The 26485-nt window shown below is 37.0% G+C and overlaps 1 protein-coding gene across 1 annotated transcript in view; it reads left to right on the top strand.

The window, feature by feature from the left end:
- The first annotated feature begins 572 nt into the window (after window positions 1–572).
- Window positions 573–26485, top strand: part of DBT (dihydrolipoamide branched chain transacylase E2) — a 54684-nt gene continuing 28771 nt past the window's right edge. Inside the window, exons 1-4 of the mRNA XM_045064908.1 lie at window positions 573–678; window positions 6838–6961; window positions 10351–10426; window positions 21841–22022. Of these exons, the coding sequence (XP_044920843.1) occupies window positions 628–678; window positions 6838–6961; window positions 10351–10426; window positions 21841–22022 (433 nt within the window). The 5' untranslated portion in view covers window positions 573–627. The remainder of the gene's footprint in view (window positions 679–6837; window positions 6962–10350; window positions 10427–21840; window positions 22023–26485) is intronic.

Here is a 26485-nt window from a genome sequence, read left to right as displayed (position 1 = left end):
GGTATCTTTATTTCAGACGTTAGGGTAACCTTTATCTTCTGTAGGGAAAAAAAAAATTGAAAAGGCAATTTCGGTCACTAAGAACCCTCAATGGAGTAAGGAATACCAGTCACTGGGTAGGATCCCAGCATAGACTTGTGACTCGATTAGTGATACAGAGCCTTGCTGCAAAGTTTGGAAACGTCGCATTTTCTGTAATCAAGGCAGGTACGATACAAGCTGAAAGGGGGTATTTTCCTACTCATCAGGTCTTCACCATAACTCTCTCCAAGTAATAGTCTTCCTTTTTGTTCCCTTAACAGTCTCCATTTCTACTACACGTATGAAAAAGATGATGGTTAGTGGACACAGCCATGGCCTGCCCAACTTTGTCCCCGAACCTCACGTCGAGCTGCCTCCACCTGGCTCTTCCCCACCAGCGTTGCTCTCTTACCTCGGTGCCGGACTCTCCGCCCCTTCGTGTTTCCCTCAGGCCCCGCCCCGCCCGCTGGTTGGCTGTGGGGTGGGAGGCTCGTTCCTGCCCTCGCCATTGGCCGCTCAGGGGGAGGTGCGTTTCCCGGCTCCCCATTGGTCGGCCCTGCGAGACAACTCTTCACAACCACCGAGCATTTGTCATTTCCGGGTAAGATGGCTGCAGTGCGTGTGCTGAGGACCTGGAGCCAGAATGCTGGGCGGCTGGTAAGGGGTTTGGGGCTGATTTGAGGTCGGGAAGGAATGACTTGTCGCCAGTGTTCCCGGAGAGGTGTGTTACTTTGTCGTCCGAGAGCCAGGCGGTCGGGGCACGTGGGATGGAGAAGTGGAAGGATGTATGCTACACGAAGGGCAGAGAAGGTGGCGAGCGGACCGGTCCAGAGACCCACTCCCTCCTTACCTGGCCGCGTTTCTGTCGCAACTCCGTCTCCTTCCAGCTTTATCTACACCCAGTGCCATCTAGCCTTTCACCCGATAGCCTTTCATTGGGCACCATCTAGGTGCTGGGCATTGTGATAAACGCTGGGGATATGGAGATATATATTCATTCAGCATTTATTGAGCACCCACTGTGTGCCAGACACTGAGCACACGACCCCTGCCTCGGAGAACTTGCAGTCTAGAGGAACTCGGAGAACTTACAGTCTAGAGGAAGAGACCCGTAAAGCAAACCGTAACAGCACGGGTCCTTGCCTCCAAGGAGCAGGGAGACTCAGGCTCCATTCTGTGGACCTGTGTTCCTCTCCTGTGTCTGTGCCACATATCTTTACAACTTTTTATCACCATAGCTGCGACCTACCTCCATCTCCCCTGAAGTTTTCCCCTTTGAACAACCCTTTAGCACCAATCACCTGACATCCCGGTAAGCATAGTGTTTCGTCCTATTTGCATAGCGTTTTTCCTTCTGGGATCCCTTTTCCCTAAGGTCTTACAGTGGTCGATCCCTGAGCTTAGAAAATCTGTCAAGAGCCTGCTGTGTACTAGGTCCTGTGCTAGGCACTCGCGAAGCAAATGTGAATGAGAGAACCCTGCCGTCTCAGATTAATTACAGCCTTGGGGTGGAAGGCAGGGAAGAAAAGGTTACTACAAAGAATTAGGACAGCTTGAGAAGTGCTATAATGGGACATTATAGAGTTACAGGAACACATAGGAGGGGTACTGGTGGGTCAGAGAGGAGTTCTCAAGGGATACTGTGTAACTTGAGATTTACACCGTGGTAGGTATTGGCCTCTCTTGAAAGTTCTCCTTGCTTGGCTTCTGTGACTCCACTTCCCACTATTCTTCTTCCTAGATGTTTGGCCACTCCATCCAAATCTCCTGTTTTTCCTGCCTGACTTGTAAATATGTATTGGTGTTTATAAGGGCTAGGACTTTGGCACTCTGCACTTCCCAAACTACTTCAGCCGCTTCTTTCAATTTAGTTGCTGTCTGTATGCTGATAATTCCTAAAGTTCCAGTCTTCAAGCCAGCTCTACTCCAGACCCACATATATCCAGCTGTCCTGGAGAGCTCTAATTGCATACATAGTAGGTATTTTTCAGCTGCAAGAAATAAAAACCCAGCCAATAAATGGGAAATTAACTAACTATGCATCCCATAGCTAGATGGCAGCTGGCATTGGTTAAGTGGCTCATACTTATCAGGGCTGTCATTTCAACAATTCATGAGGCCTTTTCCTTATGGTTACAAGAGGGCCACTACAACTTCATATTCGAGGGAGGAAGGGGGAGGGGGTGGTACCAGCCACACTTTGGCAAGGACTATGTTACATGGCCACCGCTAGCCCAGGGGGTCTTGAAGGAGTTAGCATTTAGCCATCTCACAGCATTTACCCTAATGCCTCAGAGGCACATCGGATTCTAGTTTCCAGAGCTAAACCCTTAGACCTGTTTCTCTTTTGATTCTAGCCTATACAACTTCAGAATTTAGTCATTATTTTCCACCTTGCCCCCAGCTGCAGCTTTCATGGTCCTACCTAATTGGACTTTCTGCCTCCAATTGGTGCCTCTCCAACCCATTCTCCATAGTGTAACCAGGGTGATCTTACAAAGTAAGATACACATTTGAGAATGTCATTTCCTTGCTTAAAACTGCCTCAAACAAAATGTCCAAAATCTAAAAGACTATGAGGCAATTTATGATCTGGACCTTTCCAAATCTCTCAGGCTTCATCTCTTGCTGAAACCTACCCACCCCAACCCCCACTCTGACACTTGCCTCACCCTTGCCCCACACTGAACTCCATTGGAAATACAGTGAGCTTCAGTTAATTAAATACACTGCCTCTCTCAACTTCAGACTCCAGACCTTTGCACATGTATTTCCTATGCTTTAAAGACTCTTGCTTTCTTTCCCTATGTCCTCATCTGTAATAACACCTCATGTCCTGGATTACTCCTACTCAGCCCTTAGGTCTTACTTCAAATTTGCTTTCTCGAAGTAGATTGGTTTCCTCCTTTGTGTTTGTTTTTAATACTCTGTTCTTCCCATTATAACACTATGTCATGATCAACTCTTTAACTGTCTTCCTTTGACTTTTTTTTTTTTAAGATTTTATTTATTTATTTGACAGACAGAGATCACAAGTAGGTAGAGAGGCAGGCAGAGAGAGAGAGGAGGAAGCAGGCTTTCTGCGGAGCAGACAGCCTGATGTGGGGCTCGATCCCAGGACCCTGGGATTCTGACCTGAGCCGAAGGCAGAGGCTTTAACCCACTGAGCCACACAGGCGCCCCAACTGTCTTCCTTTGAAGGTATGGACTGTACATTCCATGAGAGAAGGAATTCATCTATTTTGTTCTCTAATCCCAAGTGCCTAGCACAGAGTAGACACTCAATAAATGTTTGTTGAACAACTCAGTAAAAAGTCTATTTTTTCCATCTGTTGTAAAGTATAAATAACAGGAGGTCTTAATATGTGTAGTAAATCATGAACAAGGTCTTACTACGTTGTGTTTTATTCTCCCTTATTGCACTGAGCATTTGACTCTTGATGAATTTACCATCGAAATAATAGTGAGCTTTTCTATTTTGTCTGTCTTCTTGTAATGAAGTGTAAGCAACTTGAATTTAGGGACTATATTCTATAGCTTATTTAGCTTTGAATTACCAAGCCCAGCACAATCCCTGTCTTTAGGAATGCTCAACAATTACCTGTTTAATTATTATTTATTTCCTTGTTTGAATCTACTAAAACTTGGCTTCATTTCCTATTTTTTGCATTCTGTTTCTAGAAAAAGTCTTTTTAGTTTGACAAATTATTTTTTCTCCTTCTCCCTTCTGTTGCCTTTTTTTTTTTTTTAAGATTTATTTATTTATTTATTTGACAGAGAGACATCACAAGTAGGCAGAGAGGCAGGCAGAGAGAGAGAGAGGAGGAAGCAGGCTCCCTGGTGAGCAGAGAGCCCCATGCGGGACTGGATCCCAGGACCCCGAGATCATGACCTGAGCCGAAGGCAGTGGCTTAACCCACTGAGCCACCCAGGCGCCCCGCCGTTTTTTAAGATTTTATTTTTTCATTTATTTGACAGACCGAAATCACAAGTAGGCAGAGAGGCAGGCAGAGAGAGAGGGGGGAGGCCCGCTCCCTGCTGAGCAGAGAGACCCGATGCGGGACTCAATCCCAGGACCCGGGGATCATTACCCGAGCCGAAGGCAGAGGCTTCAACCCACTGAGCCATCCAGGCGCCCCTTCTGTTGCTTTTTTATCTTTCCATTCAGCAGCTTCACTAATTAGTCTAGTCTTCTCTTAGTCCAATTAGTCACTGTCACATAATGCCTGTTGTACTTATGTTGCTTTCTCCTTTTCCACTGTAAATCACTTCAGGAGCCTGGTAGTTCATGCCTCAAATACTGTAATAGTTTCTTAACTTTTTCCTCTCTTACTTGGCTTTACCTGTTATAATCTAACCAATAAACTGCAACTATATTAATTTCTTAGTCCTTTTTCTTCAATAATCTGTAGTGTAGAAGTTCAAACTCCTTAGCCTGACCGTTATATTCAACAATAATTCGGTCCTCATTGAGCCACTTCCAACACTCCCCCCTCCTTTTTTTTTCTTTTTAATTTCATTTGACAGAGCAGAGAGCATAAGCAGGAGGGGCAGCTGGGGGGCGGGAAATAGACTCCCCACTGAGCAGGGAGCCTGTGGGGCTCTATCCCAAGACCCTGAGATCATAACCTGAACAGAAGGCAAATGCTTAATGACTGAGCCACCCAGGCACGCTGCAACACTTTTATAAATTTGATCAAGCCAAATCAAGCAACTCACTGCCTAAGGAGACAAGTTCTGGCAGCAGTTCTTTGTTTCTTCTGTTCCCTCTGCTTTAAAAGTGCATTGCTGCTCTTTAATAATTAATACTTACAATGCAAGGCCCACCACAACTCTTCCCCCGGAAGCCTTCCCAGATCAAGCCAACCTTAAAAAACCAAACTAAAACACAAAAAAACTCTCGGCTTAAGTTCCTCTAACGCCTACTGCCTATACTTATTACAAAAAACTAGAGCATACATGTCCATGCATGAATGTGTGTGTGTGTGTGTGTGTGTTTATTTGTTTCTGCTAGGTTATAAATTCAAAGCAGGGATTATTTCTACTATATATAACAATGTGATGTGAGAGAAAGAGCCTCAGCTTCAGAGTCAAATTTTCTTGGTTTCAGAGGTGAATTTTGCTATTTGTTTGCTATTTGTGACCTTAGACAAAGCATTTAACCTCCTTGATCATTAGTTTCTCATGTGTTAAAGAGGGCTAATGTGCCCATTATTTCAGAAGGTAATTGTGAGATTAAAAAGAAGATGATGGATTTAAAGACCTTTAAAGTATCCAGCACATAGTAGGCATTCCTGCCTCCCTTGCCCAATTAGTAGTTCTTCAATAAAAGTTGCCATTGTTTAAGGTAGGACTTCCTAGTAGTTTAATTTTCTCTCAAGGTTTTTTAAAAACCATTTCTTTATATCAAGGTGAACCCATATTCTTCAAAACCTCCATTTATTGCCCTAAATTAAAATTTATGAATGTCTGATGAAGTGGAGGTTGATTTACACCTTTCATTCTGTTGTTGATTAAGAGCCAGGATTGTGGAAGTTGAAGGAGAAAGAAAGGACACAGAAAATGGGGGTTTGGGAAAGAGAATTCTTTCACTATCTGCTAAGTTTTAAGCTATCAATTTTCTTTAGGTTTTATGTTTCCCAAATGTTAATGTTAATAAAAATAAAATATATATTGTAAAGATTAGTTGCTTTACGATTATCTCTTAAGGTAAAACTAAGATGCATGATTTAAGATTATTTGTGTTTTAGGAAAGAGATCTTTAGTTTTTCTTTGCTTTCAGAAATCAGTAACAACTTAGAAATTAAGGTGAAATATCACATAATAATTTAAATGTATTATTCATGTTGGTAAACCAAATACTTGTTTTTATATTATTTGCTGTCAGAAAAAGAACAAAATTCTTGTTTATAAATACATATTATAATGTGGCTATAGTACATAACATAATATGTATTATAAAATAACTTTTAAATTTAAGGGCTAATCACCACCGAAGGATAAAGTACATGATAATAAAATAATTTTTTTAATTAAAAGTAACTCCTACATTAATAAAAAAAATTGCGAATATATACCACCTTTCTCAAATACAGTAATGGGGTTTGAAATTTCTGTACATTATGTTTAAAAGTGTGATATAGTTAACCTGCTGTTAATAACATTGAAATGTTAACTTTCAAAATAAAATAGTATACCTTTCAGACACATAGGTTCTAATATATCAAGATGAATACATTAAGGTCAACTTACTTCTCTTGTATATTGTCTTGCATTATACTGAGATGTTATACAAAATGGTCACATCTAAAGAGTCATCTGTAAATTATAGTAAGAAAACCTTTCCCTACAGCACTACACATGTTTTCAATGTCTTTAGTAGTTTTATTTTGGGAAGTCTTTAGTGACGCAACTGTACCTACAAACTCATGTGTTTGTACAAAATATATCGTTAAAATTTCTTCACTTTCTCAAGAAATTTTAAGCAAGGATCATAAGCATATAAGCAGCTGTGACTTTAGGGATATAGTTTTACTAAGTAAAAGAACAAAAGAATGTTCCTGGGTGACAGGGTTTAAGTTCCTTTGATTTCTTGAACAGAAATACTTGAGAAATAACCAGTCTTAATAAACTTTATTTTCACTGATTCCAGGTTTGGGCCAGTTCAGATATTGGCCTGGATAATTTCATACTGTTTGTATTGTGATAATGACTGTTCTACTTTTAGAACAGACTTGAAATTCAGTGTGAACTTACAGAGATAAGCCATCAAGAACATTAACAAAAGCTTTTACTTTTTTATTTTCTCATCTTTAGATTTGTGTTCGTTACTTTCAGACATGTACGAATGTTCATGTTTTGAAGCCAAAATACGTGTGTTTCTTTGGTTATCCTTCATTCAAGTATAGTCATCCACATCAGTTGCTGAAAACAACTGCTGGTAAGTATGATCTCAAAATAGACTGTATACAATAATGTTTTATATCATACTCAGAACTTTTTAAAAAGGTAATTAAAAACTTATCAAAGTAGAAAGAGTTAACCTTTTCATTCTAGCCCAGCCCTCCTCGCTTTCCCTGAATCTATCCTTTTCTTACTTTCTTTTTTGTGTGCCCTGCCCCTATCCCTTTCATATCTTTACATAAATGTGTGTGTCTTCATAATGTTGGGAATGGGTTGTCTTGGGCCATCTGCTCTGTATCACCTGGCTCATCCGAGTGCAATAGTCAGGTAAATTGTTGACTTAGTAGATTATATCCTTATACTGTCACTGTATTACTGGTTGGATGAAGCACTTACCTCAGTCTGTTGTGTTAAGATTGTGTGATGAAACTTTCACCAAGTGTTCCTAAATAGAAAGTTTCCTGACTTTTACCATTTAATTACCTTTCTCACATCTTTTTCTACCCTCAGTAAAGAACTTGAGGCTTAAGTATTAGATTTGGCAAGGGCACTAAGATTTTTTTTTCCTGATTTTCTATTTAGATCTCTGATAAAGAACCCTAGGCTTTTGTTACATCATTAAGCTTTTGACAGATACTTGTTGCCATAGTCTGTGCTAGCAATGAAAAATAGGGGGATTCCAGGCAGATCTAACCCTTGAGATCAAGTCTTTCCATGCCTTTTTATAGGTTATTTTCCATAATACCTTAAGATATATAAACCCTACCTTTGCCTTCTTTTTTATTTATTTGTTTTTTTTTAAGATTTTCATTTTTAAAAGTTGATCTTTTCTCTTTACTTCTTAGAGAAAATAGAGGCCATTCAAGCAGAAACTCCCAACTTCTTGATCTAGTCTCTAAACACTTACCTGAAGCTTTGGGTTCTTGGTCTATCAATTACTAGCTGTGTAACTTTAAGCAAGTTACTTAATTCCTTTCTATTTCATCATCTGTAAAATTGGAGTAATCACTGTACCTAACTCATTGTGTCATTGTGAGAATAAATTCATTTAACACAAATACTTACTTATCACCTGCTGTCTTCCAAGGCACTGTGCTAGGTACTTGGGATACATTCTCTTCCTATATTCCCTAACTTGGTGAATACTTAAGAGAGAAACCTGGAGCCTTCCTGATTCCTGTTTCACATCAAATTGATTACTGAGATCTATTAATTTGACATCCTCATGATTCTTAAATCTGTCTTCTCTTTTTCAGACAGTTTTGAAAATATATAAATATATTAAATTCTATACTTCTGTTTCATACGTGTAATAGCCTCCTAACTGCTTTCTCTGTCATCCCTTCCCCAACCCCATCCACCACATTCCTGCCAGGGAGATTCTTTCTAAAATTTATAGATTTAAAGTTACAAATCTGAAATTGCAGATGGTATTCCCCATTGGTTAATTATTGCTGACTAATAACCCTGCCCATGACTTTAGGCTTAAAGCAACAATGATTTATTATTTCTCAGGATTCTGGAAGTTACCCAGATGGTTCCTGTGCTGGTTTCACCCGAGCTCACTAAGGAGGATCCTCGGCTAGAGGATTATCTGGGTGGAAGGTCCAAGATGGTCCCACATACATGTCTGACAGTTGGTCCTGGTTTTTGGGTGGGGTGTCTCATTTCTTCTCTACTTGGCCTTTTATCCTCCAGTAGACTAGATAAGTTTCCTTACTCCAGGATTTCAAGGCAGTATTCCAAGAGGGAGATGGTAGAAGAAGCTGCGAGGTCCTGGCTCCAGAGTTTGTACAGTTTCACTTCTGCTGTATTCTGTTGTCCAAGCAAGTAATAAGCCAGCACAGATTTAAGTAGTGGTAAATTAGACTCTACATCTTATGGGAGCAACTGCAAAAAATGTGTAACCATATTTACTTACCACTGCCTCGTGATCACCTTCAGGGCAAATTTCCAGCAGCTCACCATGGCACAGCAAAGAAAGCCTTTTTCAATCTTGACTGATTTATTTATTTATTTATTTGCCATATGTACTATCTTCAGCCATGGAATTGTGTGTTATTCCCTAACCATGCTCTGTGCTATATTTCCATATTCTTCTTGCACATGCTGTCCCTTGAATAATACTGTTTTGTATAGAGGTTCCATAATATATTTGTCGTTTTTCAGTTACTTCAATTGGAATTTATAGATCTTCATTTTAACTCTATGATAACTATTCTTTTTTTTTTTTTTTAAGATTTTATTTATTTATTTGACAGACAGAGATCACAAGTAGGCAGAGAGGCAAGCAGAGAGAGAGAGAGGGAAGCAGGCTCCCCGCTGAGCAGAAAGCCCAACTCAGGGCTTGATCCCACGACCCTGGGATCACGACCTGAGCCGAAGGCAGAGGCTTTAACCCACTGAGCCAGCCCAGGTGCCCCTATGATAACTATTCTTGAGTACAAATCTTTGTGTACCTTTCTTAATTATTTCCTCAGGGGGAAAAAGTCTTAACAGCAGAATTGCTTATTGAGTCAAAGATGTGGACTTTTTTTTTTTAAGGCTTTTGATATTTAACACCAAACTACTTTTTCAGAAAGGTTCCAGTTTGTACTTTGAGCAGAAGGCCATAAGAGGACCGAACTTATCAGAGAGGAAATAAGAGGTGCCTAATACCTCTATATCAAAAATGCACTTGTATTTTTTAACCATAAACTTATCTCCTCATATTTATTAAAGAAAATCTTAGGACTTGAATCAGCTTGTTGTGTATTTTGTAAGCAATTTTGATGAAGATAGAGGAGAACTCTTGAATCAGTTCAGAGCCACTTGTTATCCTGCAAAAGTGAGAGGATCCATATCTACTTCCTGTTGACCAGAAATACTTTTTCTGGGGAATAATTGCCGTAAAGTATCACTTGGCATCTAGTTGTTAATAAGAGTGGAGTAGAAATTTAAAAAGGGATAAACAATGGAAAGGAAGGAGAGAGACAAAGATTTAATAAGTTGGCAGAACATGGTTTAGACAGATGAAAATTTTCCAAGTTTTCTATATATAGACCCATCTGATTGTTATCCACTAAGAATGAGTAGAGTTACTTGAAGTCAAAAGAGATCTAAGAGCAGGACAGTAAGGTTACTATAGTTTAATAGCAGAAAACAAGGAGATCCAGCTAGCTGGGCCTTCTATACCTTTGTAAGAGTGCATTCTTTTTCTTGAATGTTGGAAAATGGAAGTGCTGTGGCCATTATTCATAGGTCTGTGATGCTGAGTAATTTATTTAAATCTTTGATGGTTATGAATGATGCTTATGCTTTCAAAAATTATTAAATACTTTTTTTATCTGTAAAATGCAATAGGTTCTGCCTCTCATTTAGTTGTGAAAGCATCTATTAGGAATATATTATGTATTTAATGAGACCATTTCTCATTTGTCTTTGAAGCTCTGCAGGGGCAGATTGTTCAGTTCAAACTCTCAGACATCGGAGAAGGTATTAGAGAAGTAACTATTAAAGAATGGTAAGTTGGGGCAACTCTCTGGCTTGGTTAGTAGAGTATGTGATCTTGATCTCAGGTTTGGAAGTTCGAGCCCCATGCTGGGTGTAGAGATTACCTAAAAATAAAATCTTAAAAAAAAAAAAAAAGTAAGTTATTCTGAAAAAGATTGTAAGTCAATGTAAAAATTAGTTGTTTGAAAATAAATATGAATTCTTTAAGTTGAGAAATTTCTTTCTGTAACAATGCTTTGTTTTAAAAGCATTAAGGTAGTTTATGTTGCTAATATGTTGTTAACACAATTCATCATACATCATGACATTTTATTTGATGTAATTTCTTAAGGATTATTTTTTATTCTTTTAAAAAAATTATTTCACTGCTCACCCCCCTATGAAAAAGGGAAATTAGTCTGTAAAAAATGTTAACTTGATATGACCATGTGTTTGAATGACATTTTATATGAACTATTTTTTTCCAGACTATTTTAAAATCATGATATAGTCTAAGCTCTCTTTACTGAAAATGACCTCAGTAAGAATGTCTGTACATTTTACTCACTGTTCTCTGACAGTTGGCCTGTATTTTTAGGATAGGTTAAATGTAATACTGAAAGATATTAATCAAAAAATAATTTTGCAAAGGTTCAGAGTTTTTCAAAAGAAGCCTTGTAACAGGCTCCTACTGCTTTAATCATTCTTCTACCTCTTTTCTGTTTCCTTTTTGGAAATAAAAAAGAAACACCTCTGGGTAGTGAACTAATTTTTAAAAGTGTCTAGGAATAGCAGTGAAGATGAATAAATGGGTGCTCTTCTCCATAGTTTTATACCGTTGAAGATCCCTATAAGAATCTAATTCAGCCACTTGTATATTCTTTCTCTGTAGTTCTCACTGTTGTTACTTCGTAAATTAGAAAACAGTAAGAATGTAATTGTGCCTTACCGTTACATCTCTAGTGGCATTGTGGGATTAAGGAAGGAGCAAGAGCAAATTAGAAGAGCCTGACTCTGATACTTATAAACCATCTTGCCTGGGATTCACTTGGTCTCTACTGAGCATTGATTCTTAATGTGTAAATTGGGGGAAACAGCACTTACTCTGCCATCTTACAAAGGTTTTTTGTTGTTATTTTTGTTTTTGTTTTTTTAGCAGGCTCCCCATGAGCAGGGGAAGCTAGATATTGGATCCCGGGACCCTGGGATCATGACCCGAGCCGAAGGCAGTGGCTTAACCAACTGAGCCACCCAGGCGCCCTCACAAAGGTTTTGAAAGGATCAAATAATATAATATATAGAGAATGCCTTTTAAATCTGCCAAGTAATATGTACATTTTTGCTTCTTTCTATCTTTTAGAAAAATAACTTCTTTCTAAGACAAACACTAGTCTTTGTAGATTCTAGAATTTTTTTTTTAACATTTCTTAATTTCTACCTCTTACTAATTCTCTGGACACATATGTTTTGATATAGGGTTTTAAGGTTCTTGGAAAAGGAGATTATGTCATTCCTAATGAAAATTAATAGTTCATTAGATAAGAAAAACATATTTGATTAAGGTTTTACAGAAGTTTTTTTTTTTAAGGTTTTACAAGAAGTTTTTAAAGAAATATTAAGAGCTTTCTTAAATTCTGTGTGCTTTTTCTCTAACTTAATATCTATAAATCTCAATTCAAGGGGAAATAATATATATTGTAAAGCAGTTGGGGGCGCCTGGGTGGCTCAGTAAGTTGTGGTTGGCTCTTGATCTTGGCTCAGGCCTTGATCTCATGGTTGTGAGTTTGAGCCCCACATTGGGCTTTTTTTTTTTTAAGTCTACTTTAAAAAAGTATATGTATATATAATTACATATATACACACACTCTATATATATACAACATCATGTATTTAAGCACTCTATATATAATATTATGTGATATATGTAGTATGTATTACCATATGGTATATATATAGATACACATACTATATATATATACACACACACACATACATCATATGTATATATAATGTAGATTGGTAAAATGTTCAAAAGTAGAATAGTGTGCTGTACAGCAAGAATAGAAATTTGAATGTGTAAGGAAGCATGATTTCACAGAAGGTGATGTTTTCGTGTAAGTGGCAGTAAAACCTTATCCTTAGAATTTGTAGCAGCAAATAAATGGGTAATGAAGAAAAATACTTCAATTTCAAAAAGGCTTTGACAGATTTCCAAAACAAGTTTGGATTATATATTTGCTTTTGCTTTAAAGTCAGTTTTGTCTGATAGTAATACAGCTACTCCAGCTTTCTTTTGGTTACTGTTTGCATGATTTTGTGTGTGTGTGTGTGTGTGTGTGTGTGTGTGTGTGTGTTATGTATTTTGCATGTGTTGTGACTGTATAATTGTGAGTTTATCTCTGGATTTTCTGTTTTGTTCTATTGATCAACATGTCTGTTTTTGTGCCAGTACCATACTGTTTTGATTATTACGGCTTTGTAATATAACTTGAAGTCTGGAATTTTGATCCTTCTGGCTTTGCGTTTCTTTCTCAAGATTGCTTTGGCTATTTGTGGTCTTTTGTGATCCCATACAAATTTTAGGATTGTTTGTTCTACCTCTGTGAAAAATGCTGTTGGTATTTTGATAGGAATTACATTAAATGTGTAGATTGCTTTGAGTAAAAAAATATAGTAGAGTTTTTTTTTAAAGATTTTTTATTTATTTATTTGACAGAGAGAGATCATAAGTGGACAGAGAGGCAGGCGGAGAGAGGGGGAAGAGAGCCCGATGCGGGCTTGATCCCAAGACCCTGAGATCATGACCTGAGCTGAAGGCAGAGGCTTAACCCACTGAGCGACCCAGGTGCCGCAGTAGTATAGACATTTTTAATCATATTTGTTTTTCCAATCCATGAGCTGAAATATCTTTGCATTTCTTTGTATCATCTTCAGTTTCTTTCATCAGTGTTTTATTTTTTTCAGAGTACAAGTCTTTCTCTTCTCTTTGGTTAGGTTTATTCCTAGATGTCTTCTTATTTTTGGTGCAATTGTAAATGGGTTTGTTTTCTTAATTTCTCTTTGTGCTGCTTCTATAGTGATGTATCAAAATGAAACAGATTTCTGTACATTGATTTTGTATCCTGCAGCTTTACTTAATTCATTTAGCAGTTTTAGTAGTTTTTTGGTGGAATCTTTTGGGTTTTCTATATAATATGTCACCTGCAAAAAGTGGAAGTTTTGCTTCTTCTTTACCAGTTTGGATGCCTTTTATTTTTGTTGTTGTCTTATTGCTGAGGTGAGTACTTCTAGTACAATGTTGAATAAAAGTGAAGAAAGTGGACATCATATCTTATTCCCGACCTTAGGGAAAGTCTCAGTTTTTCCTCATTCAGGATGATGTTAGCTGTGGGTTTTTCATATATGGCCTTTATTATGTTGAGTTATGTTCCCTCTAAACCTACTTTGTTGAGGGTTTTAATCATGAATAGATACTGTACATTGTAAGATGCTTTTTATTTGTCTATTGAAATGATCATATGATTCTTATTCTCTTATTGATGTGATGTATCGATAAGACTTCTGTTTGTTGGGAGTTTTTTCACTACTGATTTGATTTCTTTGCTGGTTCTCTCTCTACTCAAAATTTCAATTTCTTCTGATTCAGTTTTGGTAGTTTATATGTTTCTAGTAATATATCCATTACTTCCAGTTGTCCAATTTGTTGGCAGATAGTTTTTATAATAATCTCTTACAATTATTTGTGTTTTTGTGGTGATGGTGGTTGATTCTCCTCTTTCATTTGTGATTTTATCTATTTGAGTTCTTTTTCTTTTTTCCTTGATAAGTCTGGCTAGAGGTTTATCAATTTTATTGATTTTTCCAAAGAACCGGGTCCTGGTTTCATTGATCTGTTCTATTGTTTTTAAATTTTCTTTATCATTTATTTCTGCCCTAATCTTGTTTATTTCCTTCCTGCTACTTTTAGGTTTTGTTTTTGTTCTTTTTTCTAGCTTTTTTGGGGATAAGAGTAGATTGTTTATTTGAGATTTTTCTTGCTTCTTGAGGTAGGCCAAATTGCTGTAAACTTCCCTTTTAGAACTTTGTTTGTGGACCTTATGTTTTTATTTTCAATTGTTTCTATGTACTTTTAAAATTTCCTCTTTTTATTTCCTGTTTGACCCATTCTTGCTTATTAGCATGTTATTTAACCTCATTGTATTTGTGAGCTTTCCAAATTTTTTCTTGTGGTTGATTTCTAGTTTAATAACATTGTGATAGGAAAAGATGCATCGTATGACTTTAGTCTTCCTGAATTTGTCAAGGATTGTTTTGTTGCTTAATATGTGATCTATTCTGGAGGATGTTTCATATATGCCTGAAAAGAGTGCATGTTCTCCTGTTTTATGCTGGAATGTTCTGAATATATCTATTAAATCCATCTGGTCCAGAGTGTCTTTCAAAGTCATTGTTTCCTTGTTGATTTTCTGTTTAAATGAGCTGTCCATTGATGTAAGTGGGGTATTAAAGTACTCTTTTATTATTGTATTATATATTGGGTCCTTTATTTTTGTTATTAGCTATTTTATTTATTTGGGTCCTCCCATGTTGGGTGCATAAATATTTACAATTATATCTTCTTGTTGGATTGTCCCCTTTTTTATTACATAATGTCCTTATTTGTCTCTTTCTTTTCTTTTCTTTCTTTCTTTTTTTTTTTTTTTTAAAGATTTATTTATTTATTTGACAGACAGAGATCACAAGCAGGCAGAGAGGCAGACAGAGGGGGGTGGGAAGCAGGCTCCCCGCTGAGCAGAGAGCCTGATATGGGGCTCGATCCCAGGACCTGAGATCATGACCTGAGCCAAAGGCAGAGGCTTTAACCCACTGAGCCACCCAGGCACCCCTCTTTTTTTTTTTTTTAATTAAAGATTCTATTTATTTGTTTATTGTAGAGAAAGAGAACATGAGCTGAGGGAGGAACAGAGGAAGTGGGAGAAAAAAATCTCAAGCAGATTCCATGCTGAGCATAGAGCCTGATATAGGGCTGGATCTCATGACCCTGAGATCAAGACCCAAGCCCAAATCAAGAGTCAGGAGCTCAACCGACTGAGAGACCCAGGTGCCCCATACTCAGCTTTCTTTTGACATCCATTTGTATGATAGATGTTTCTCCATCCCCACTTTCAATCTGCAGGTGTCTTTAGGTCTAAAATGAGTCTCTTGTAAACAGCATATAGATGGGTCTTTTTTTTTTTTTTTTGATTTTTGTTTTTTATCCATTCTGTCTCCCTGTCTTTTGATTGGGATATTTAATCCATTTACATTCCAAGTAATTGATATGTATTTTTAACTATTTTATTACCTGTTTTGTGGTTGTTTCTGAAGAATTTTCCTGTCTTTCATGGTTTTCTGGTTTTGTTGAGTGATATATTTAGATTTCTTTCTCTTTATTCTTTGCATATTTATTAGTGGGTTTTGGTTTGTTGTTACCATTAGGTTTATATATAACATCTTCTGCATATAGCAGTGTAAATTAAGTTGATGGCCATGTAAATTTGAGCACATTCTTCTCTCCTCCCCATGTTTTAGGTATATATTGTTATATTTTACATCCTTCTACTTGTGAATTCTTTGACTTATTTTTTACAGGAATAGTCATTTTTACTGCTCTTGTGTTTCCTACCATCATACTGTCACTATCAGTCTCTCCTTTCCACTCAGAGTCTCTTTAAATGTTTCTTGCAAGGCTGGTTTAGTGGCCATAAACTCCTTTAGTACTTGTTTGTCTGAGAAATTCCTTATCTTTCCTTCTATTCTGAATGATAGACTTGATCACTAGAGCATTGTTGTCTGCATTTTTTTTCCATTTAGCACTTCAAATATATCATGTCAATCTCTTCTGGCTTTGAAAGTTTCTGCTGAAAAATCTCTTGATAGCCTTATGTGGTTTTTCTTGTATGTTGCTGTTTTCTTTTGTCTTTCTGCTTTTAAATTTTCTTTAACACCGTATTTTGCCAATGTGATTACAATATGTCTTGGTGTAGATCTGCTTTTGTCAGTTTTGATAGGGGCTCTCTGTGCCTACTAGGTCTGGATATCTGTTTCCTTCCCCAGATTAGAGCTGTTTTCAGCTATTATTTCTTCAAATAAAGTTTCTATCCCCATTTTCTCTCTCTTTTGGGACTCCTATAATATAAATGCTACTACATTTGGTGGAGTCACTGAGTTCCTTAAGTCTGTTCTCATTTTGCATAATTCTTTTTTCTCTCTTTTGTTCAACTTGATTACTTCCCATTACTATGTTTTCTAGATCATTAATTTGCTCCAAACTGGTGTTCATTTCATAAAGTGTGTTTCTAATCTTGTTTATTTTACTCTTCATCTCTAATTTGATCTTTTTTTAAATCTCCATTAAGGGTCTTACTGATGTGTCCTACTCTCTTTTCAAGTTTAAGGAGTATTTTATGATTATTACTTGAAATACTCCATCAGGAATATTACTTATATCTCTTCCACTTAGATCTCCAGCCATGGCCTATTCTTTCATTTGGATCAAATTTCTCTGTCTTCTCATTTTGTTTAAGTCTCTGTGCCTGTTTCTTTGTGTTTAGAAACATGTTCTTAAAGGTAATAACCTTATAAAGAAGAGGTCCTCTAGTATCCTAGTGCCCTGACATGTAGTGTCCCCTGTTCTCCAAAGCCTGGCACTTATAGGAGTGTCTCCAGTGTGTGTTGCATGTGCTCTGCTGTTTTATCCTGGCCACTTTATCCTTTAGGCGTGTTGTCTGCAGAGGATACCTTGGCCTGTTGTGGGCAATATTTGGTCCCTGGCCTGATTGTGGTGTGTTTTAATTAGGTGTGCTCTGGTCTGCTTGTCAAATGAGACCCTGTTGCCACTGCTGTCAGAACCAAGGCTCCACAAAACTCCCAGATTGGGTGATACAGCATTGGTAGGGTTTTGGACCAGTCTTTTGGGGGAGGGGACCCACCATGCTGAGACTGAGGCAGTGTGGCCAGGAAGGGTGCTTCCACTGGAGCATGGGGTGCAGGGGGTGGTGGGACTTGGTGTAAACATGCTAAATAGTATGTGTCAGCACCACACAGCTTCCTGTAGGTAGACCTGTGCTTTTGCTGAAGGGGAGGGGAGGGAAATTGCACCTCCCAGTTCTTTTGTTTCTGAAGGGTTCTCTCTGTGAATGCTGTCCTCTAAGATAAACAAATAACCTTCTCACCTTGTGATCCAGGATGTTTTTGAGGTCACTGTTTCCATGCTGTATATCTGCAGGCTATTTGCCTAGTCTTCTTTCCAAGAGCACCCTCAATGCCTTCAGGCTCTTTCTGAGCCAAGTCCACTGACCTTGACAGCTCTAGGCTTTAAGCTGTGCTGTTTGCAAGAACTCCTGAAATTCAGCCAATTCCAAGCCAATTACTATTGCAATTAAGTTTTCCCCGTGCACTCCCCTGTGTGTTAGTTTGTCTCTCACCCTTCTCTGCCACCAGTTACCTACCTCGCAACTGCAGCTGCCAGTCTGTTTCTCTCCTAAACCATGTCTCTGCACATCCTACATTCATTAATGTGACCTCTTCTCTACCTTTAGTTGTGGAGTTTGTTCTGCCAGCCTTAAGACTGATTTCTTAAGGTATGATTTCTTAAGGGTATGTAGGATGATATGGGAGTTGTCTAGTTGTATTTGTGGGATGAGGTGAGCCTTGGGTCCTCCTGCTCTGCCACCATCTTTCCCTCCTGCATGATATATTTTTTTGCATCCTTTTAACTTATTTGTGTCTCATAGATAGTATATAGTGGAATCATTTTTTGAAATCCATTTTTCCAACTATGCCTTTTATTGGCATGTTTAAGCCATTTATATTTAATATAATAGATAAAGTAAAATTCATATCTGCCATTTTGCTATTTGTTTTCTATGTTTTATGTGGTTTTTTTCATATATTTCTCCCATTAGTGCCTCTTGTGATAAATAGCTATTTCTACCATACCATTTTAATTTCCTTGTTTCTTTATATATATATATATATAAAGACTAAATATATAGATATATTTAGTTACTTTCTTAGTGGCTGCCCTGTGGTTTAATAAAAAACAATGTAGTTTGGATTAATATCAACTTAGTTTCTATAGTACATTAAAAACGTTGCTCCAATATAGCTTCTTCCCTTCTCCCCTCCTTTTTTGCTATTATCATCATATGTATTACCTGTTTTAAAATTATAAGCCCATCAATAGTTTTTAAAATATTGCTTTATGCACTTGTTTTGTAAATCAGATAGAATTAAAAAGCTGTACAAAGAAAATTTAGTGTCTTGGGGCACCTGGATGGCTCAGTGGGTTAAAGCCTCAGCCTTCGGCTCTGGTCATGATCCCAGGGTCCTGGGATTGAGCCCCGCATCGGGCTCTCTGCTCAGCAGGGAGCCTGCTTCTCTTCCTCTCTCTCTGCCTACTTGTGATCTCTCTCTGTCAAATAAATAAATAAAATCTTTAAAAAATATGTATAGTGTCTTGTATATTTACCTATGTAGTTAATCTTTATTAGTATTCTTTATATCTTCATGTGGATTTGAGTTGCTGTCTATTGGCCTTTTATTTTAGCTTGAAGGACTCCTTTTAGCATTTCTTGTAAGGCAAGTTGCTAGCAAAAATACTGTTTTAAGTTATTTGAGAATGTATTTATTTCTCCTTCATTTTTTGAAGCACAGTTTTGTTAGATATAAGATCCTTGACTGGCAGTCTTTCTTCTTCTTCTTCTTCTTTTTTTTTTTTAAAGATTTTTTTTTAAAGATTTGTCAGAGAGAGAGAGAGTACAAGCATGGGGAGCAGCAGGCAGAGAAAGAAGCAGGCTCCCTGCTGAGCAAGGAGCCCAATGTGGGTCTCGATCCCAGGACCGCAAGATCCTGACCTGAGCTAAAGGCAGATGCAGCCAGTTGAGCCACTCAGACATCCCCAGTCTTTCTTTTCTTTCAGCACATTGAATGTGCATTCATTACCTTTTGGCCTCCATGGTTTCTGACTAGAAACTATCTGTTAGTCTTGAAAGGGTTCCTATAGTTGATGAGTGGTTTTTCTTTTGCTGATTTTAAGATTTTCTCATTGCCTTTCAGCAGTTTGATTATGAAGTGTCTAGGTGTGGCTCTTTTGAATTTATCCTATTTGGACTTTGTTGAGTTTCTTACATGGGTACATTAATGTTTTCTTCAAGTTTAGGAAGTTTTTAGCCATTATTTCTTCAAAGATTTTATCTCTTTATTGATAGTCTTTATTTAGTGAGGCATCATTTTCTCCTGTGTCCCTTTAATTGTTTAGATATGGTTTCTTTTAGTACTTTGAATATTTAATTGCTGATTTAACTTTTATTGAAGTTAATTAATAACATTAATTATTATTAATTAACATCTGTACATCCTCAGGGATGGTTTCCATTGACTGCTTTTTTTCTCTACACGGGCCATACTTTGTGTTTCTTTACATGTCTTGTAGTATTTTGTTGAAAACTGGATATTTTACATAAAATAATGTGGCAGATAAGTGGTAGGATATATGGACGTCTTATTACCCAGGTCTTCCTTTTAAGAACCTCTTGTTTGCCCTTTTATCATTGCCTAAGCTAGCCACAATTTTCAATTGCTGTGGACTATTTTCAGCAAACACCCTGAGGGAACTGAGTCATGTCAAACAGAATGAGCTCTGTGAATGGATTTTCTCCAAATAGCTGTCCAACATGTCAAATAGGGACAGTTCTCTGGGAGCATAGCTTTTTGTAAAACTCCAAACTTGGGTCTGCCCTTGCTATAACATAAGGCTGCTGATTTTCAAGACTAATGCTGAGCTGGAAAAGAAAAGGAGAACAGGAGTTAAAATAATAAAAGTAGGGTGCACCTGGGCGGCTCAATCACATCGGCCTTAAGCTCAGGTCATGATCTCAGGTCACAGTCCTGGGATCGAGCCCCATGTTGGGCTTCCTGTTCACTGGTGAGTCTGATTCTCTCTCTCCCTTTCCCTCTGCCTTTCCCCTTGGTTGTGCTTGCTCTTTCTTGCTATCTCTCAAATAATAAATAAAATCTTTTTTAAAAAAGATAAAGCCAGCTATTTTTAATGAGATTCAGCCACTTTTCCTAAATAGGTCTTTCTTGATTATTGCCCTATTGTAATTTCTAGAATTCTGAAAAAGTCCGTTTTTAATAACTTTTGCTGGTATACTTGTATTTATAGAGGAGCAGAGTTCCAGAGGGACATAGTCCACCATTCTAGAAGTTTAAGTCTGCTATATGTGCTTTTTTTTTTTTTTTAAAGATTTTATTTATTTATTTGACAGAGATCACAAGTAGGCAGAGAGGCAGGCAGAGAGAGAGAGAGAGAAAGAGGGAAGCAGGCTTCCTGCGGAGCAGGGAGCCCGATGCGGGGCTCGATCCCAGGACCCTGAGATCATGACCCGAGCCGAAGGCAGCAGCCCAAACCACTGAGCCACCCAGGCGCCCCTGCTATATGTGCTTTTAAACCTAGTTTCTGTGTCATGGGTGATGTTTTACTATGGACTGAGAACTGGCTAAGATAAGAAAACAAGGAATAAGAAGGACTGAACAATTATCTTAATGAAGAATTGATGATAGTAAGTCAGAAATGTGCTAGATACATGAAGAACGGTATAAGAATCAAAATCATATGATGCATTTCAGATTTGGTTCCATTCATCCTAGTCTGTTTGCTAAGAGTATCTAGAAGACCCTGGGACACTGGGATGGCTCAGTCAGTTAAGTGTGTGTCTTCAGTTCAGGTCATGGTCCTGGTGGGACTGAGCCCCACATCAGGCTCCCTGCTCACTGGGGGAGCCTGCTTCTTCCTCTCCTTCTGCCTGCCACTCCCCGTGCTTGTGCTGTCTCTGTCAAATGAATAAATAAAATCTTTGGGAAAAAAAAGAATATCTAGAAGAGACTTACAAAGCATACCTAAGATGATTAAGGAGAAAAAGAGACTCATATAAAAGAACAGATTTAAAAATTCTAGAAGGAAAGACTGAGAGAACTCAATCCAAAATTCATGAAATTACAAAGAATATGCATTAGGGATATCTATTTTTGGACTTAATTATAGAATAATAGACAAACCTTAAAGTTTGATGAAGACTAATATAATAAAAGGAAATAACATTTTAAAAACACATTTTTAGAATTTCTTCCAAGAAATGGGTGAGGCATCACACCTGAAAGTGTAATTAAATTTTTGGATTATATATCTATCAATGGCTTTTAAATTTTTAGTATTTCTTGAGGATACATCAAAGAGACCCCTTTATAGTCTTTTTCTGACATTTTTTGGTGCACTATCTGGGACTAAATGACGTAGTGGATAGATACTGACCTAATTCAGTGTAGCATTTACATTGTTAGAATGATTAGTATTATATACTTATAATTATTCATGTAAAAGTGTTTTGTGTCTTTTTCTTTTAGGTATGTAAAAGAAGGAGATACAGTGTCTCAATTTGATAGCATCTGTGAAGTTCAAAGCGATAAAGCTTCTGTTACTATCACTAGTCGTTATGATGGAGTAATTAAAAAACTGTATTATAATCTAGACGATATTGCCTATGTGGGAAAGCCATTAGTAGACATAGAAACGGAAGCTTTAAAAGGTATTGTAAACATGTTCATCTATTTTGCCAAATTGATTACTGCTGTCCTTTTGTTATGGGTACTAATTAAAAGAGATGTTTACTTTTAATAACTTACAGAATTTAATTTGGTGGTTTAAAAGCTGAAATTAGGAAAACAGAAAAGGTCCTCTGTGATGAATGATTATCTTCTGACCAGTTACCATATTAGAAACATATACATTAACACTTAATTTATCTGGAGGCCTGCCTTCTATAATCCTTAGTGTTCAAAAGAATCAACAGTCTTTCTCAGGAATTAAAGATTCAGGCCTTGAATCCTAGTCACTAATGACAAAAACTGGAATATGTGAAAGATTAAATGTAACAGTGAGATCATTTAGTTTGCCACTGACTCAAAAACAAAAACACTTTCTTGGGGTGTCTGACTAAGCCAATCAGTGGAGCATGCAACTCTTGATCTTGATCTTGGGATTGTGAGTTTGACTCCATGTTGGGGGTAGAAATTACTTTAAAAATTTTTTTAATTAAATATTCAAAAAAAAAGCCCATACTCTCATTGGCAATTATGGTTATGAAAGCCAAACTTCTTGAAGAGAACTGGAAGAGAAAAGAAGGAAAATCGTAACGAAAAGTGAAGAGACTAGCATTCAGAAGAAGCAGTGACCATGGGACGTAGAAGCAGTAGATGTCCTGACAAAAGTGAATCTGTTGTGACAGTGTTGCAGAGGAAAACTCAAACAGTGGGCTCTCCCAGTGGTGGGAGACAGCTGTCTACCTCAGAAATTCCTTATGGCATTGTTGTGATACAGTAAAGTTATGTCATCTAGGAAACAGCTTGGCCATCAGGGATTGGCTAGGGGGGCAGGGGGAGGCATGTGTGTGGCATAAATTTTGTGATGCAACCCTAAGCCAGCAATCTATCTGGGAAGGGCTGAAATAGACATCTGAAAGAAGTCTGAATTACGGTGGCTGGTTGACTCATAGTTCTGCAGACTGTATCATTAATAACAACAGCAACTAATATCACAGTCATACTTCACAGTTTATAAAAAGTTTCACTATTTACTTTATCCTTACTTGTGAAGTATTTCAGTTTAACAGATGAAGAAACGAAACGCAACCTATAAAGGTTGAGCGATTTGCCCAATGGTCAGTGACAGAGCCAGATTTAGAACTTGATCGCTTGTCTTTGTCCAGAATATTTTACACTATGACATGCTGCCTCCAAAAGTTGGAAGATGGCCTATTAAAGCCTTCTTATATATAAAATGCAGAAAACCAAAAATAAGAAAATGAAAACTTTCCTGCTACTCAGAACCACTCTTAACACATTAGTGTATATCATTCCAGATGTTTTTCTAAGCACACACACTTTGAAGTAGTTTTTTTTTTTTAAACCAAATAATGTATTATGCTTACTGTATTCTAATCTGTTTGCTTAACTAGGTCTGTGTTTTCATGACAATACATTTTCATTTCATCTGATACTCAGACTATTTAAATTTCCCCAGTTGCCCCCAAAATGCCCTTGAAATTTCAACTGGTTTGTTCAAACTGAGGTCCAATAGGGGACTAGACATGGCCCATGGTCTCTTTTCATGTGACTCATACTCTTTCCCATTTTGTTTCGTGACACTGACTTGTGGACAGGACTATGCCATTTGTTTTGCAAAATGTTACGTCTTTGGGATTTGTCTTTTCTCGCTTCACTACATATGGCACTATATAGATACTTCATAATCATTTGAGTGTCCTTGCCTAAATTAACAATTGCTTTAGGGGTTGTGGAATGATGATTTTTTGATTCTGTCATTCTTTTTACATTATTAGCTAGCATTATTCTGTGAAGTGGAGCTTCACCCTCAATCAGTTGGGTCTGTTAGTTACTCTGAAATACAGTTTCTATGGGAAAGACAGAATAAATGCTTCTTTTCCCTTACCAAGGGGTTGCTTTTAATAGTGATATTAAATTTCTAATTTTCTCTTTGTGTGTATCCAATTGATTAGCTGTGTTTAATCTATTATAATCATTCGTTTTCATGCTGAAATTGTAATAGAAGAGACTCTTTCAGGGTGGCTCCTGTGTGTTCTTTTTTTTTTTTTTTAAGATTTTATTTATTTATTTGACAGAGAGACACAGTAAGAGAGGGAACACAAGCAGGGGGAGTGGGAGAGAAAGAAGCAGGCTTCCTGGCCAAGCAGGGAGCCCAATGCAGGACTCGATCCCAGGATCCTGGGATCATGACCTGAGCTGAAGGCAGCTGCTCAACCGACTGAGCCACCCAGGCGCCCCTCCTGTGTGTTCTTTTAACATGACCTCATTAATTTTCAAAAGCTTTCTTGCCTTTGGCACAAGAAGATGATTGGGGCTCACTGTGTACATTTCCTATCTGAGATCTGGAAATTATCCATTTCTTCAAGGCTCTTGTTCCTTTTAATGTGAAATCGACAAGAGATCATAATCTATGTAGTAGGGGTGATTCCGGTATTGAAAGGCATGATTTAGGAGTATTAAAAACAAAAAAGAATTTACCTTTTAAAATTACCTGAAACACAAAATTATTTTGATGGATCAGTGACTTTTTATTGTTGTTATTATTCAGTTAGGACGTGAAAATGCAGGAGGGTTATACTCTTTGCACAGAGAGTGCTGAATCCTAACCACTAGACCACCAGGGAGCATCAGTCTGGGCACAAACTGAACAAGCAAAGATATTGAACACTATTGTGAGTGTTATTAAATTAGAACACCCAGTCTAGACTAGATTAGATACTAATCTAGGCCATCCAAAAAAATGAATTATTTATATGAACAAATAAACAGTTGAGATTTATGGGGTCTTTTATTATTTGGCTTTAGAGTTTGTTTTGACATTTCTGATGGGATTCAACTTTATAAGTCTTGTTATATAGCAAAATACAAAGTCATAGAACTGTTTCAGAGCAGGGGTGTTTTTTCTAGAGAATTGTTTCATAAAAAATCATCTCCTGTATAGCATGAATGAATCTCAAAAAATTATGCTGAGTGAAAGAAACCAGACAAAAAAGAGAACATGTGGTATGATCTACGTACATAAAATTTTAGAAAATGCAAACTAATGCATAAAGACCGAAAACTGATTAGTGGTTGCCTAGATAAGGAATCTCCTGTGGGTGGGGTGGGTGTGTTCTTTATCTTTATTGTGGTAATGGTATATGGGTATATATATATATATATTTCAGATTTATCAAGTTTTATGTATGTGCAGTTTATTTTATATCTGTAAAAAATGAGGTTGTGTAGGTTATGTTCAGAATAAAAATTATCCATTAATACTCATAGAGAACTGATCATTTGCTCACTGTTGTCTTTTGTTTGCTAGTAGAGTGTAATCTAAACAGTTACCTTGCATAGTGGTTTTATTTTGCATATGTGCTTTTTTGCTCTTCTATTTATGTTGTGTTTTTTTACTGTAAGAATAAACTATGAATCATAACCTATCTATAAGCAAACCTATAAAACAGAAGATTCAATTTAATGAGATTTATATATGCTTCTCTTTAATTTTATAAGTGGGAAAGATTTCTAAATATTTTGTGTACCTTTTCTCAAGCAAGAATTTATAGTAATATTCAACTTGTTTATATTGTTTTTGCTTTAGTGCTAGTAAAACCAATTATACTATAAATAGAAAATGACCAAACAAAAAGTCTTTTATAGGTATAAGATACATTATTTCCATTTTACAGGTGGAAAATAATTATAGCATAGAACTACCAAGGGTATAAGGGTATAAGAGATCAAATTTAGACATCTTAATAGTAGTCCTGGAAATTAATCCTGTCTTCCAATGCTTTTTTAAATGATATTCTGTGGTACTGTCTTTTGGAACATGGTGGTAGTATCTACTTTTCAAGGCGGGCGTATCAGGATAATTCTGAGAAGGGAAACTCTATTTGTGATGTCCAGGTCCTGTCTATGAGTGCTTTGACTGTAGACAGACCTTTACTTGAAAAGAGCTTACTGGTCTCACTTATGCCTCTTTGTATGTGTGACATTTAGAAGGCATATACTGTTGTGCTTGCTTCAGCAGCACATATACTACAAGGCATATACTATTAAATATATATATAAGTTGAAATCCAATTATTTAATATTATCAAGATTCTATCAGAGCTATTCCATGTCTCAGTGTGTTGTCTGCTGTAAACTCAGTTTTAAGTATAATGCCATGCATTCTTTTTACATCTAATCTGGCTTTCTCTAGTCTCTATTTAACAAAGTAAGATGGCTCCTCACATTTTTAAATAAGTGAAGTTTCTTATATCAACTTAGAAAATATTTTTAGGGGAACCATTAATTTTCTTTTTTTTTTTTAAATTTTATATATTTTACTCCTTATAGTGAGGGTATTGAGTATAGCCTAGAATCTTTTTTGATTACATAAAAATATGTTAATGAACATTTATTATTCTGGAAACAGCACAATTTTGCATCTGGC

Source organism: Mustela putorius, unplaced genomic scaffold (genome assembly GCF_011764305.1).
Source record: "Mustela putorius furo isolate JIRA1106 unplaced genomic scaffold, ASM1176430v1.1 tig00003853_pilon_pilon_pilon, whole genome shotgun sequence".
NCBI classification, from domain to species: Eukaryota; Metazoa; Chordata; class Mammalia; order Carnivora; family Mustelidae; genus Mustela; species Mustela putorius.
The sequence above is the reverse complement of the archived record's forward strand: the minus strand, read 5'-3'. Positions and strand labels throughout refer to the sequence as shown.